The sequence below is a fragment of the Capsella rubella genome, unplaced genomic scaffold (assembly GCF_000375325.1).
Source record: "Capsella rubella cultivar Monte Gargano unplaced genomic scaffold, Caprub1_0 scaffold_5, whole genome shotgun sequence".
Taxonomy (NCBI): domain Eukaryota; kingdom Viridiplantae; phylum Streptophyta; class Magnoliopsida; order Brassicales; family Brassicaceae; genus Capsella; species Capsella rubella.
Window position 1 is genome coordinate 1,343,952 of NW_006238919.1, and position 14,792 is coordinate 1,358,743.

Sequence of the window (14,792 nt, forward strand, 5' to 3'; positions counted from 1 at the left end):
TAGGAATGAATAATCCAATCATGGATACACAAACAATATAATTAAATTGAGCAACGGAACAATACAACACAATGATTATATTTTTTTTTAACACAGAGAGAGATACGTAGAAAATTAAAAATATAATATCAAATAAGGTTTCTTCATCTATTTTGTGAAGAATAAAATAAAAATACAAGAATAGTTTTCTTATAAAAGGAGACAAAACATACCTTAGAACATTGACATGTCTCAAATGATGTCTATTGCTCAAGCATGCTGCTGCCTTGGGGCGTGCTGACTTTTGCATTATCTCACTTTTTTTCTTACCCACCCATATTTCTCTCATTCTATTTCATCAAAATATTTTACAACTTTCATAAAAAAAATTAGCCCAATTCTGAAAAATGTTATGGTTTTAGTTTTCTTTGCCGACGCTAGCTATGGTTAAGTTTATGAAGTATGTTTTGTTCTTTCTTTTGTTTTACGTCAAGTTTAGGACAAATGTTCCGACTAAAATTAAGAGCAACTAAGATTAAAATTAAAAACAATAGTCGTTTTTTTTTTACTCTTGATTTATTATTTATTGCAAATTATGAGAATTATTACAATGACGATTCTATTACCGACAATTCTGTCCGACCCTTTTAGATTTACCACAGAATACACTTTTTCTTGACGACACTTTCTTCTCCATGCATAGAATCACGGCGAACGGCTCTAATTGTGCATTGTTATAGATCTCATGTAAGCTTATCTCTTTAATTTGCAAATTAAATAAATCGCATTATCTGGACGTCGAATCTCAGACTTTTTGGTGTAGAAACTTTAAACAACCCTTACTCAACCACTAGACTAAGGGAGCTTCCACATATATAGTCGTTTAAACTAATATATATTGTGAATCGAATTCAAAGTGATCTTACAAAAAAAACAAACGTTTAACTGATTAGTTTGCATTATCCGCGACATCAATTTGAAGCTTAAAATTTGACTACTATTCCTATTTTTGTGTATAGGAGAGAATTTGTATAAGATTTATATACGAAAACATAAAAGACAATGGTGTATATATTTGCATAGTCCCCCACGTCACGTTATATACTTAAAGGCATGGTCTATGTCCCATGCATAACTCTAGAGAGACAAAACATTCTCGAAAATTTCACGTTTCTATTTCAAGTATTTTTGTTTTATTTATTACGTTTCGTGAGTTTTATAGAATAAATTATAAACACATACCGCACGACACATGTATGGAGTATGTACTCGAAATCAACTTTAAAAAAAAAATGAAAAATGATGATCTTGGACCATAGCATGCCTCGGGTTTATATGTTATGCTTTCAAGAAATGATTGGTAAATTAATTTATGTTTACAAAAGTCAAACTTATTTTAATTGGTTTTTGTGTATATGATTCTTCTATTTGTTGTACCCACGTAACACTTTGGAATGAGTTTGATTTGACCATTGTGTTTAAATTTTTGAACGAAAAATATCATTTCTAAAATCGGAATAATACACTACCACAAAAACATATTATCACCAAGTTACCAAGAATTATTATATTCACGTTGTATTGTATCATAGAAAGTTAAGATAAGGTTAGCAAAAAAAAACGATGTTATATATATAATGAAGACATTAAAATTGTAATACTGAAAAGGACAAAGCATGCACAATTTTAATCATTAGAAGAGACTATGATATGAAGATGAAGAAGAAGAAAAATCAAATATGTAGATCCTATGAAACTAGTCATATCTTGTCTATTTCTCAAAAACTCTTGATGTAACTTGTATTTTTACAACTAATCCTTATATATTATTGGATTGTTACCGTTGGAATTCATGGTATATTTTTTTAGCAATTTATTAATTACAAAAACAATGTTAAAAACGGTAATTGATTTTCATATCATTTTTATTTTAAATCACTTTACTATTGTTTATCGATTATTTATCCGTGAAAAACTTATATTCATTTTGTGTAATCAATCAAATTTTACATACTTTAAAACCTTTTTAAAATTTATTCGAAGGATATTAATATTTAGTTTGGTTCAAAATTTTGATAGAGCAATATATATCGAATAATTTATAAGAGTATACAACAAAGAGAATAGAAGATTAAGATAATTAAGAAATCACATCATTATAGTTGGATGTATATTTTGTATATCTTTATGAGTACAATGAAGTGACTTAATTAAGAAATTGACAAGAGAATTAAATTTTTAGACTTCTAAAAAGAACAAAATCGCAAACGCATGAGTTTGTTCATGACATTCGTCGTCTCCACATATATTTCTTTCTTTTTTCTAGTTTTAGTTGTTGTCTACTTGTGCAATAATGTATTTGGATTTATATAAGATATGTTTGGACAATTTTAAAACATTGACGTGCATGTTCGCATAGAATCAGCCATACAAAATGACTAGAAACCGACTTATTTCTAGAAAATGCCATCTTGTCCTAATCAAATAGCTCTACTTTTTTTTTTTTTTTATAATTAAAATCCGAAAACTATATATCTCTATATTTTGATAATTGTGTGACTTATAAATTTTGTCTTATGTATTTTAAATAATGTATCCTCGGCTTTCGCAAATTCAAAAACACACAAAAAGAAAAAACAACCCTAAGGTGCTTTCTTGATCAAACACTTTATCTTTTTCCTTTTCTTTCCCTAACTTTTATTTTGTTTGTTTACAAATCAATTATTCGTTTTGTAAAGAATCTGTTTTTTCCTAAATTTACTTCATAATCCCAATGCTAATTACTGTACCTCTCTTGATTCCTCACAATCAATTTCCTTTGTATTTATTTTTTAACCGTGAAATTTGGCCAAATTTGAGGATATGATGTCAATAATCATGGAAATAATTGGTATAATAAAAAAACAATTACTAATAAAATCAGTCATTTTAAAATGGAAATAATTTGAACAAAATTTGTGGGGTAATTGAAAAGAGGAAGAAATATTAAAAAATAAAAAATAAAAACAAAGAAAACGTAAAGCTAAAGCAAACACTCTCGAAGCCTATAGCTAAGAAGGCGTCACTACACTTTCTCACTCTTTCAAAAATCCTCACTCATCTATCAAAATCTGAGATAAAGATAAAGTTTTTTCTAAAGAGCTCTCTAATTTAAGATCCGATCGTCATCTCCACTTCTCTGGATCTTCAATCACCAAACCAAAATCCCAAAATTTGGAAACTGTTTCTTTTTCTTTTCTCTCTGCGTTGCTCTGTTTCTTGATTTTTTTTTGGGTGACTGCTCTGTTTCTTGATTTTTTTTTGGGTGACTGCTCTGTTTCTTGATTTTTTTTTTTTGGCAATGAAAGAAAGAGGAAAGAGAACAGCAATGGAACGAAGACACGAAGACGTTTCGTTATATTACAGCACTCCGTCGGAGTTCGTTTGCCGGAAACATCCGTCTGTTTCCTCCGGCGTCGGGATTTGTCCGTACTGTCTCAACGACAGGTTAGTCAATCTCGTCTGCTCCGAATGCGGCGAGCAGAGACTCTCTTCTTGTTCGTGTTCCGATATCTCTCCCACTCGAGTCTCTAACGCCGCCGTAGACGCTGTCGCTGGAGAAAACGTTGTCCGGATCTCTTCACTCATCGACGAAGAGAGGGCGAAACAGAGGAAAGAGACGAAACAGAGGAAAACAGAGGAAGTGGTTGTGTTCAAGAGGAGTAGTAGCAGTTGTGTTGAGATTAGTAAAAGGACAAAGAATCATAGATTCTCGAGAATCGGAAGGTTCTTCAGGAAGATTAATCTGAAAAAGGAGAGAGATTTTGAGAAGAACAATAACAACGATTCATGGGTTTTGGATTATAACAATGATGTGAAGAAACTAGGGGTTTCGAGATCGAGATCGCTTTGTAGTTTCAGAGGTAAAGATTTGTACTGTATCGGATCGGAGGAAGACGGATCTTCGTATTCCGGTGCGTTCTCCGCCGCGAGAAGCTCGAGTGTTAATGGCGGGTTAGGTTTTGGCGAAACAGAGCACCCTCGGAAGAGCAATTTCGAAGGGAGGAAGAGTAACTTCAGCGAGACGACTGAGCATCGGAGGAGCAATTTCGAAGGAGGGAGGAAGAGTAATTTCAGTGAGACAACGACGGAGAATCGGAAAAGTAATTTCAGTGAATCGGAGCCGCCGCGAAGGAGCGGTTTCGAGGCGAGGAAGAGTAATTTCAGTGAAACAGAGTATCCTACTCGGAGGAGTAACTTTAGTGAAACAGAGTATAATCATAGACGAGGGAACAATCCGGCGACGGCGATGGCGGCGGAGAATCATCCACGGAGGAGTAACTACGAGACGGCGAGGAAAAGTGATTCGGCGGCGATGAATTTTACGAGAAGGGTAATGTCAATGAAAGAGAGTAGTTACTTCACCGGAGGAGAAGAGCCTGGTTTCATTGATCTCAAGTTTGATTCTTCTGGTGGAGGAGAAGTAAACGACGGCGTTTTAGAACACGGAGGAGGAGGGTCTTGTCGGAAAGATGGAGGAGAGATGCGTTGTAAGAGTCGGAAGAGTTTCAAAGGATGGAAATGGATATTTGGACATCATCATCATCATCAGCAACAACATCAACTTCATCATCACAACACAGATTCATGATTAAAGAGACAATTTTTATGGGATCCAGTAATGAAACATGGAGCTGGTTTTGTTTGATCCGATGTCAATCTTAGTTTTATATATAAAAAAAAGCTTTAATTTAATCTTTTTTTCTTTTCATATTTTTATGGTTTATCATTTTTGTTTTTTAAATATATATATCCAACTCCAAGTTTTGAGATATTGGTTTGCTTAGCTGATTAGTATTTTATATTTTATAGTTACAAAAATGATTGTCATAGTCAGAAACTCAGAATCAAACTAATGTAAGTTTTTTGGGTTTTGGATAAGGGAATGCGAGTGTTTTAATCGAATATATGTTATCTCAAGCGTTAACATAGAGACTTGGAAATAGAACTGTCAAAATAAGTTGTCCACGTCCATTAAGAGCTGTCCAACATTGAGCATTTTGATTATGGATGGAGAAATTATGATCATGTCCAAAATATATCACAATTTATCATTGATTTTGTAGTGTTTTTAAGATGAAAGCTCTGTATCTCCCTCTGAGGATAAGAAGAAAGAAGACGACTAAAAAAAACTCATTCTTATGACAAAACAAAGCTCGATATGCTCTGCTATTTTTAACTTGTGATACAATGCTTGATATGGTAGACAATAGGAATTTTCATTAAAATCATATCATAATCCATATCATCGATTGACAAACCAAATCCAGTTGAGTTTCTTGTTAATAAGCTCGATCGCCAAAACCTATCTTTTGTAAAGAGTCTTCTAAAGAAACATCTTAGAAGACCTTTGGCTTGTGCATTTCGTCATAAGATGTCACCAATAAATACAAGACTCTCTGAGTTAAGACTTAACAGCTGAGTTAAGACTTAAAAAGGCTCTTCTTTTCAGAGAACCACGTTCTTAAGTTACTTCTTAAAGTTCCTTAACATGTAATCTACTCTCTGCTTCTTTTTATTAAGCCCAACTTCTACAAGCAAATGTCCAATCAAGTAAGCCCAAAAAAAAATAGCCTGTTACTCCAAAAAGTTTAATAAATATGGCCCAAAGACCAACGATCAAATCAGTGAGTTAAAAAACATTATACTTGAGTAACAGATTAAACTATAAAGTACATGTTTCATTTAGTAATGATTCATGTACAAAATATTCGTTAAATCCGTAAATGATTCCAATTAAAAGACTGATCTTTAAAGAGTTATTTAGTAACATTCATGTAAGCATTTCCAAAATTTCATGAGACAAACAAGCGTTTTCTGTTATTCTTACTAACCCAATTTGTTTCTATAGTCATCTTTGTAATAATAGTTTTTTTTTCTTTTTTGTATTATTTTTTTATAAATCTTGGCCATTACTTAGGCATGGTCCTTTAGAAAAAAGGTGAACGCATAGTTTTGCCAAACGTATCAATGTGTCATCGTATCTTCATGTGAACCAAAACACATAGCCTATGCTTTTAATGTGTATAAAAAGATACTTAGCGTGTACACAATGAACAAGCTTTTCCACAAAAGAGTTTTGAATTACATCATATCTTTTAAGGTGATTCACATCTCTATAGTCTATGATATCAATTCATACGAACTTTTTTTTTATAGATTCTTTCTTAATGACTTCGATTGCTAATTTCCAAAAAGATTTGTAATCACATGACCATCAATTCAGCTTCAAGGACTATTTGAATTTAATATTCTAATACTTTATTAGTTTGTTTAAGTTGTTAATAATTTGATCGAAAACTATTGTCTTCGTTCATACCCTACCAAAATATATATATCTTGATCGAATGGCTAATTTAATGTAGAGTGTTATTCAAGAAAATTATCGTAATCTCACAAATTCTGTTCACACATTATATTATCTAAACCATAACTAACATTTATTATGTTTGCTTTCTTGATTAGCCTTTTTGCACCCAATGTCTTCCTTATAGAAGCAAAGAACAAAGGAGTTCCTTCAAACCAAATATCCCAAAAATATGTTAGGATTTAGTTTGTTCTTTAACTTCTTCTATCCTCTCTCTATTAATTCTTATTCGAATCTCTCCTTCAAGATTCCATGGAAGATCTCAACACATTCGCAGCTGACTGCGTAGTTGTATCGTGTTGTTGCAACTGTCTTGTTCTCCAGATCGCGGTCTTTATCTTCCTTGGACTTCCTCAAAAGCTTGTCAAGAACACGAGGAAATGTTACGCGAAATGGGGGATAAACCGAAGGATAAAAAGAATGGGGCTTTGCTGCGAATGTAGTCGAGAAAACACCGATATCGATTCGGGATGGATGAAAGAGTCTATAACGACTATGAGTATGGTGGAGATGGAAGGTCTTAGGTGTATTGAAGAAGTTGAACAAGCTTTACAAGAGTTTTCAAAGAATGGTGAGTTTTTGTTTGGAAGCTTCTGGGGACAAGAGAGGGTTCAAAATTCTTCGTCAATGTCAAATTGTGGTAATGACAACTTTGACTTGAGATTTGTAACTCGTTATGAGATCATTGAAGAAAATTTCTACTCCTTGGATTATATATTCACAATTTCACCTAATCTAACATTGAAATAAAAATAGTTCCAACTAGATATTTTTTTTTTTAATTTACTTGTTCCAAATTTAAGAAATCCATATTATTATACCAAACTGATATTGCTTATATAAAAAAAAGTCATATAATTGACAAGTTCTTGCTCTATTAATAATATATCCGCCTCATACAAACTCTTTAGTGCTAAATAAATAAATCAATCTTATTTGGTCTTGAAAGATTTAATTTTCCAAATCTTTAAAGTACAACAAACAACAATTAAACAAAAAATAAATAATATTCAACCAATTAAATAAATTTAGCTAGTAAGTTTAATAATGCGGATGGTGAAGAATTAATGGTAATTAAATATTTGTATGGTAACCATTTGTTTTTCTTCTTTGGAACACAAATATTTGTATGGTAACTAAAATGATAAAAACATAAGCTTACTTCAACTTTTTCTTATAAATGTTATAAATGTTGAAAAATACATTATTATATGGAATAAATTGATTAACACATTACACTTTTGAAATATAAGAAATGGTAATGGTCCATTCTGAATATATTTATCACAAATAATTATTATTAAAACAAAACATAACTATTTTGTTCGAAAGAAAAAAACATAATTGTAAGACAAGAATGTAGCTGTGTGATGTGCTTCCTACCCAATTTCCAATTTAATGATTTTTTTTCTCCAATTTAATGATTTCACCGTCAATCCCTCCTTTAATTGGTCTCCACATATTAATAAAATCTTATCCAATAATTGAAAAATAGTACTTATAAATTCATAGATAAATGTAACTAAATATTTCAATTTACTAATTCAACTGTACACAATAATAAATCAACTCCATCTCCAAAAACGCGGTTTCTTCTGCTTTAAGAAACTATTCATCCCTAAATTTTTCCGAAACCCTAAAAAATCAAAACTTTTTTCCTCTCTTCCCTTTCAACAATGGCGTCTGCGAAACCAACGGACCAAATCAAACAACTCAAAGACATCTTCACACGTTTCGACATGGACAACGACGGAAGCTTAACACAGCTCGAGCTCGCGGCGCTTCTCCGTTCTCTAGGGATCAAACCACGCGGCGACCAGATCTCTCTTCTCTTAAACCAGATCGACCGCAACGGCAACGGATCCGTCGAGTTCGAAGAGCTCGTGGTGGCGATACTGCCTGATATCAACGAGGAGGTTCTGATAAACCAGGAGCAGCTCATGGAGGTTTTCAGGTCGTTTGATCGCGACGGGAATGGTTCGATCACGGCGGCGGAACTTGCCGGGTCAATGGCTAAAATGGGACATCCGTTGACTTACCGTGAGTTGACGGAGATGATGAGGGAAGCTGATTCTAACGGTGACGGTGTTATTAGTTTTAATGAGTTTGCTCATATTATGGCTAAATCTGCTTCTGATTTTCTTGGATTAGCTGTTTAATTAATTTATTAATTCTCTGTTTTAAAAAAAAAAAAAAAAAATTTCTCTTCTTCATGCAACTTGTGGCAATTAACAATGCGTTGATCTTCTATTAATTAACTTGTGATCCGTTGGAGTGACGTAACAAATTTAGTTTGGTAATTCTAATTAAAAATATCATGTCAACATTGACTTTTGACGAAATTTTAAAGTTCAAGTAAGATTTTTCTTTTTTTTAGTAATGAATTTAAGCCAAGTGTATATATATTTATGTATTGATTAATCAGCATTTCTTTTATAAAAAAAAAGAGAGGATAAAATTGGTAAAATATATTATAATAAAACGTAAAAATAAAATATTTTTAAGTAAGGCAAAAATTATAGTAATCTACATAGAAAAATAGCCCGAAATTTCTAAAGCTCTAGTTTAAGATATATAATATATATGTATATGTATACAGAAAAAATTAGTACATAACTTAAGATCAGTAAAATTCATATACTATATGAACTTAATTCACAAATTAATTAGAAAAGTCAGTATTTGACCCAAAAAAAAGAATATATGTGTTGAATCAAAAATGGAGTAACCAGAAAATGTCCACGAACCTCACATGAACCTTCTCTTTAGTCTTTAAATGTCTTTGTCTGAACTTTGAATATCCAAATTTTTTGCTGTCGTCTTATCCTTTTGTGTGGTCTATATACATTGGACCGGAACTAGACAGTGGTGGACATATGGGATTTTACTTCTTTTAAATAAATTAAGGGTCAAATTAATTAAACTATAATTAAGAAAATAATCAATTCTAAATTTATTTTATTGTAGTACTTAGTAGCTAGTAGTACTAAGTTAGTAGCAAGTAGAAAAGTGTTATTTTAAGTGTTAACTTTACCATCATCAAATGAAATTTCTTTTTCTCATTATCTATCAAATTCTTAATACACAATAAATTACATAAAATCTAAGCTAAAAAAAAAAGTTATGTACAAAAATATGTGTGTGTGAAATAAAAATTACAGAGGCTTTCCTCTGAATCTCAAGAAGAAAGAAAACCCTAAGTCTCCACGTTAGAGATATACCGTATTTACAAAGAAACAAAATCTATAGACTCTTCAAATACCAACAATATCTTTATAGATATGATCGTGAAACCTAGCGGAGCGCCGTACACTTGCGGCTCTTCTCGCGGTGTATCCGACGGTGGTGGGTCTGATCGACCTCTGCCTCACCATCTCAACGAACTCTGGATCATTAGAGTGACCCTCGTACCGTATCCACTGAATCATTTGATGGTATATAGGGAAAAACCTCATTTGCACTGACTTGTAGACGAAGTAAGGGATCAAAGCAAAGATCATGACGAAGAGAGTTGTGAGCCAGTAGGAAGGAGCAGGAGCTAGGGCTTCGAGGAAGACCATGTATGCATCCGTAGAGAAGCTTGGTGCCATAGCTCCATAGATCATGAGGAAGATGTACCAGAAGGCTATTGATCCCCAAATCACAATGTGTTGAACCCAAGTGAAGTAACTTATTGTTAAAGCCATTTGGAGATTGACTACCCATACCACGCAAGTGTACATTGTTCCACCGAGGATTTCTCGGCCTGCGGTTTTGCCATCTGGGTCGAATAGCTGGTGTTTTAGAGATTCCTTGCAGAGGAAGAAAATCGCGAGAGCGGTTATGAATCCATTGAACATCCATCCTATGATCCTTTTCCAGCTGAAGAGAATGTTCTGCACACCTTCTTGGTATAGCAATGGAAACTGCGAGGAGAAAAGAACGGTAAGAAACTCTTGCGGGTTGAAGAAATTTATAGATTTTTCAAGAAGCTTAATCTGTAAACCTACCTTGTAGCAGAAGCGAGCTGAGACATCTTGATCAAAGACTCCGAGGGCAACGACAGGGAGAGAAGAGAAAAAGACGTTGAAAAGAGAGAGGAACCAGTCGTTGTATAAGGGTTGTCCAGAGAAGGAAGTGTAAGCTTCATATAAGAAGAGAGTGACTCCGAAGGTGATGTTCTTGTAGAAGAAGTAACATATCTGCAGAAAGGTCAAAACCCTGGGTAAGAGAAAGATTGAGATGAATGATGAAATCAGGGAAAAGTTTTAAGTCGTTCTACCATGGTTGTGATTCTGCTGTAACACCAATGACCATGGACTAGTAATAGACGTTCTAGATATCGGAATTGAGCAATGGCGATATCACTAGACATCACTGCTTGCATTCCTTCAACACCGCTTATTCCTATACCAATATCTGCTTCTTGAAGCATTCCTACATCGTTTGCTCCATCGCCAATCGCTAAGGTAGTCTTTCCAGTTCCGGATTTTACCAGCCGCGTAACCTAGAAACCCCGAAAATAATTGTTAGAATTGAAACATTATAAACTGGTAAAAAAAAAAGAGAAATGTCATCAAGATCTAAAGATTGTGTACCAATGCTTTTTGTTTAGGTGATGATCTACAGCAAATCACAGAGGCACAACCAGTGGCAAGATCAAGAAACGTTTTCTTGATTTCATCCTCGAGAGCATAGGTTAGCGATTTCCCATCAATGATCAAAGCAAATGCTTCAGAGCTGGCGCCTGATTCAGCAAGTAAGGCATTTCCTTGTTGTAGTTGCATCACAACGCTCTCTCTTGATGCCAATTCGATTTCGTCTTTGCCTCCAGATTTCTCTAGAGATTTGATATGAGGTGTCTCAAGATTGATAATGATCTGTTTCATCTCTTGTCTTAGTAAACTAGAAGCAAATCTGCAAGAGAAGATTTTGAAGTCAGTAACTAAAAAACACACACAAGAATAAGAGCACTAATTGTTTTCAAACATAAGATTCAAAATTCAAGATTCAAGATTCAATACCCAATATTGATAGCTGTTTCCATTTTGTCTCCAGTTAGAACCCAAATCTTAATTCCAGCTTGAGCAAGTTTGTCAATACATTCCGGGACCTGAAACACCCATCAATCGAAAAAAACCGTTAATTCCAAAAACCTTAAACTGTCAAAAAAACTTGAGCTTTATATAGTCTTCAAATAAAGTCATACCCCATTCTGAAGTTTGTCCTCAACAGCAGTAGCACCGAGGAGAATGAGATCGCGTTCCATCCTATCCGTGATTTCGTCTATTAAAGTTTCACGCTCCTCGCTCACTGACGCCTTAGCTTCATTGAAATTCTTGTTGAACTCTATGTACTCATTCTCATCAACTTCGCGGTATGCAAGTATTAGTGTCCTTAGACCTGCATCTGCATATTGGTTTACATGTTCTTGGGTTTTCGCCTCGAATTGACGACCGTTCTTTGCAAGTCTTTGGAACATTACACTAAAAAGAGCGCACACAACAAAATCAATGTTAGTTAAAGTCTTTCAACAATAGAGTTTCAAAATATGTTGCAATTTGCTTACTTGTCAGCTCCTTTAGACAATAGCAAGAGCTTCCCGTCATCGTCTCTTACAATAACCGACATTCTTTTCCTCGTGCTATTGAACTCAAGAACGTTTAGTAACCTATAAACCCTGCAGCAAGAACAGAGGAAACTTTGAGCTACAGAGTTAACAGAAACTACCTTCATCGAAAACTACTAAACTAGTGAGTCTAAAAATCGAACCTTTCGACTTTTTCCCCTGATACAAGATCCAATTCACGAAACGAGATCCCATTTTGTGTCCTGTTAAAGAACTCGAAACCAAACTCTCGAGCTGCAACAACAAATGCAGCTTCATCCGGAGACTCAGCTTCATAAGAGACATTCCCGGTCTCTTCATCGGTCTCAGGTATCGCCGTGTGACACACAGCAAGCAATCTAAAAAACTTCTGCAACACGGCAGCTTCTGGTTGCCTCACCCAATTCCCATTCATAACCCTATCATCCTGAAAGTTAAACCCTTTGATCTTAGGAGCAGAACTGTCCACAACAACATCCAAATCTTCATTAACCAAAGGCGAACCACCGCTTCTCACAGCCATAGCTCTCTCAACCTCAGTTATACCGCGTCCATAAGCAGTACCCGCAATAGAACACTTAATAAACTCCATTGAGTTGCACGTCAAAGTCCCGGTTTTATCGGATAGGATTGTATCAACCATACCGAGCTCTTCGTTCAAATTCGAAGTCCGTGCCTGCGCAGGTTTATCCGTTTCTTCATAGTACATATGAATGTCTCTGTTGATGAAAATGCTCTGAAGCACTTTAACAATCTCAATCGAAACATAAAGCGAAATCGGAATGAAGTAACTGTAGAGCATCACGGCTGTAAAGAAATGGTAAATTGCAGCCATTGGAGCATTTTCTGGATCAAAGAAGATCTCTGCATCATCTGGTTTCAAATACCATCTCTCTGTTCTTCCGTTCTTGACTTTATCCTCTCTTGTTTCAACTCCGAAGATGATTGATCCAACGAACGACATTAGAAACACCAAACCGAACATTAAGTAGATAATCTTGTCCATTTTCCTCTCAATCCTACTTCTCTTCGATGGGGGATCAGTTGAGTTCTGTATCACCTGTTTTTCAAAAAAAAACATTTGAAATTTTGTCAGAATCCAAAACAGAGTAAAAACAGAGCAGAGTGAGATCTGATTAAAGTTGGTACCTTTGTGTCATGTCCGGTGAAAACAACAGCTCCGTACACATACTCTGTATTTCTAAGCTTCGAATCTCGTAGAAGAATCTGTTGAATCGACAATGGAAACCTCTCTTCTTCGAGAGCCAAAGTCCCAACAAACACATAAAGATTCACATTTGGATCTTCACATCTAACAACGGCTTTAAAATCTTTGAAATCAGAATCTTGATTTAACAACGAAGACGTCGCTTCAAGTCCTTGTTTCACTTTCAGATTCGTCTCACCGTCGAGATTCATCGTTTCTACATAACAGATCGAATCCTCGTAGCTCGACGACAATAGCAAAAGATCCGCCGGGAAAAACTCGTCTTTCTCGACTCTTACTATGTCACCTACTCTTAGATTCCTCCACTCCTCTTGCCGGAATATTCCATTTCCGTCGTGTACCTTCACCTTTCTGTTATTCACCTCAATATCCTGAAGAAAAATTGAATTTTGATTCAATGGTTTACTTAAAAATCCATACTTTATGGAAGTTTGTATAGCAAAGTTTGACTTTTTAGACTTAAAAAATTTCTCCATTAATGGAAATGAAGATTTTTTGAAGTAAAGATTGTATTTTTATTTTTCAAGATCGGAGAATTTATGTAAGTGTAAGTAAAGATTGAGTTTTTAAAGATTTTCAGACCTGTTGTTTCCGGCGCCAATCTTCGATACCTTCTTTAACCATTGTAGCAGAGATAACGAGAGCAAGAGGCAAGAGAGCACTAACGGGTCCATAAGGAGAGAGATCAGTCAACGACAAGACTCCGGTGACTAGGAAGTAAAAGTTAGCTACGCGACGGAACTGCTCAAAGAGAGATTTTGGGAAGAAAGAAGCAACGGTGTATTTCGTTGACCGGACGTAATTTCCGGCGTAATTCCGGCGTTCGGCTGCCGGAGAACCCGGTTCGTTACAATAAACGACGCGTGAGAAACCAGGTCCTCCTATGTTGGAGTGATCCTCTTTGAAACTTGATTTGCCACAAGTGTATGAATAGATCTTGCTTAGATGTAATCTTCTTCTTCTCCGACCAGTACCAGTACCAGGACCAGGACCAGCCATAGCTTATTAGTTTACAAGTACAATCTCTCTTTGTCTGAAATTTTTTGAGAAATTTGGAAGAAGAATACAGAATTAAATCTACAAAAAAAAATACTTGGAGAACACACTTGGGTTAACGAATTAAAGAATGTTAGAAATGTTGAATCTTAAGATATGAAATAATGGAAGCTTTTTAAGAAATGTGTGAAGGTGAGAAGATTTTTTTATAAAAGAGAACCAACTTTGAACGACGACTTTGAATCTTAGCACTTTTGGCTCATTTCTTGACTTTTTTGACGGGGTTTCCTTTTTTATAAATTTTATTTTTGAAATTCTTATAAAAAGATATAGGAAAAAAGAACGAAACTAGCTCTTAAACGTGTGTAAATAACGGAAGTAGCCCATACAAAATTGTTAGAACTAGAATAGCCCAATAAATAAGGTTAATTACGAAAGCCCATCTGGTTTTGATTTTTATTACGTCTGTGCCATTTTTTATTTGTTTGACTTATTAAAATAAAACTATAGAGTTATCGAGAAAATGAAAAACCTAAAAACGAAAGATATCTTAAACCAAACCCTAATTACCTAGAAACGAACAGTCTTTTCTCTCT

General features: G+C 34.5%; 4 protein-coding genes across 4 annotated transcripts; 3 read left to right on the plus strand and 1 right to left on the minus strand.

Annotated features, from left to right (window-relative positions):
• The first annotated feature begins 3,279 nt into the window (after positions 1-3,279).
• On the plus strand, positions 3,280-4,713 carry LOC17885368. The gene has a single exon (XM_006291120.2). It carries the CDS (start codon positions 3,320-3,322, stop codon positions 4,607-4,609), a length of 1,290 nt encoding a protein of 429 aa, XP_006291182.1. The 5' UTR covers positions 3,280-3,319; the 3' UTR covers positions 4,610-4,713.
• A 1,663-nt stretch (positions 4,714-6,376) lies between these two features.
• Positions 6,377-7,150, plus strand: LOC17884922. Its single transcript, XM_006291896.2, has one exon. The coding sequence runs from the start codon at positions 6,638-6,640 to the stop codon at positions 7,133-7,135; it is 498 nt and encodes a 165-aa protein (XP_006291958.1). The 5' UTR covers positions 6,377-6,637; the 3' UTR covers positions 7,136-7,150.
• A 762-nt stretch (positions 7,151-7,912) lies between these two features.
• LOC17887104 (probable calcium-binding protein CML16) lies at positions 7,913-8,598 on the plus strand. Its single transcript, XM_006291906.2, has one exon. The coding sequence runs from the start codon at positions 8,062-8,064 to the stop codon at positions 8,542-8,544; it is 483 nt and encodes a 160-aa protein (XP_006291968.1). The 5' UTR covers positions 7,913-8,061; the 3' UTR covers positions 8,545-8,598.
• Positions 8,599-9,540: 942 nt separating this feature from the next.
• LOC17887113 (phospholipid-transporting ATPase 10) lies at positions 9,541-14,323 on the minus strand. The gene is made up of 10 exons (XM_006290453.2): positions 13,783-14,323; positions 13,122-13,571; positions 12,137-13,032; positions 11,934-12,044; positions 11,574-11,850; positions 11,389-11,477; positions 10,963-11,281; positions 10,647-10,871; positions 10,375-10,566; positions 9,541-10,290 (listed from the first exon to the last, which is right to left on the minus strand). The coding sequence occupies exons 1-10, from the start codon at positions 14,197-14,199 to the stop codon at positions 9,640-9,642; spliced, it is 3,627 nt and encodes a 1,208-aa protein (XP_006290515.1). The 5' UTR covers positions 14,200-14,323; the 3' UTR covers positions 9,541-9,639.
• Between the last annotated feature and the right edge of the window lie 469 nt (positions 14,324-14,792).

Bases quoted from the DNA above. Each gene is read 5' to 3' on its own strand.
- LOC17887104 (XM_006291906.2), top strand. From the start codon at position 8,062: ATGGCGTCTGCGAAACCAACGGACCAAATCAAACAACTCAAAGACATC.
- LOC17884922 (XM_006291896.2), top strand. From the start codon at position 6,638: ATGGAAGATCTCAACACATTCGCAGCTGACTGCGTAGTTGTATCGTGT.
- LOC17885368 (XM_006291120.2), top strand. From the start codon at position 3,320: ATGAAAGAAAGAGGAAAGAGAACAGCAATGGAACGAAGACACGAAGAC.
- LOC17887113 (XM_006290453.2), bottom strand. From the start codon at position 14,199: ATGGCTGGTCCTGGTCCTGGTACTGGTACTGGTCGGAGAAGAAGAAGA. The intron at 11,851-11,933 runs GTAAGCAAATTG...CGCTCTTTTTAG, and splicing joins TTGTCTAAAGGAGCTGACAA to TGTAATGTTCCAAAGACTTG. The intron at 11,478-11,573 runs GTATGACTTTAT...TGGGTGTTTCAG, and splicing joins AGGACAAACTTCAGAATGGG to GTCCCGGAATGTATTGACAA.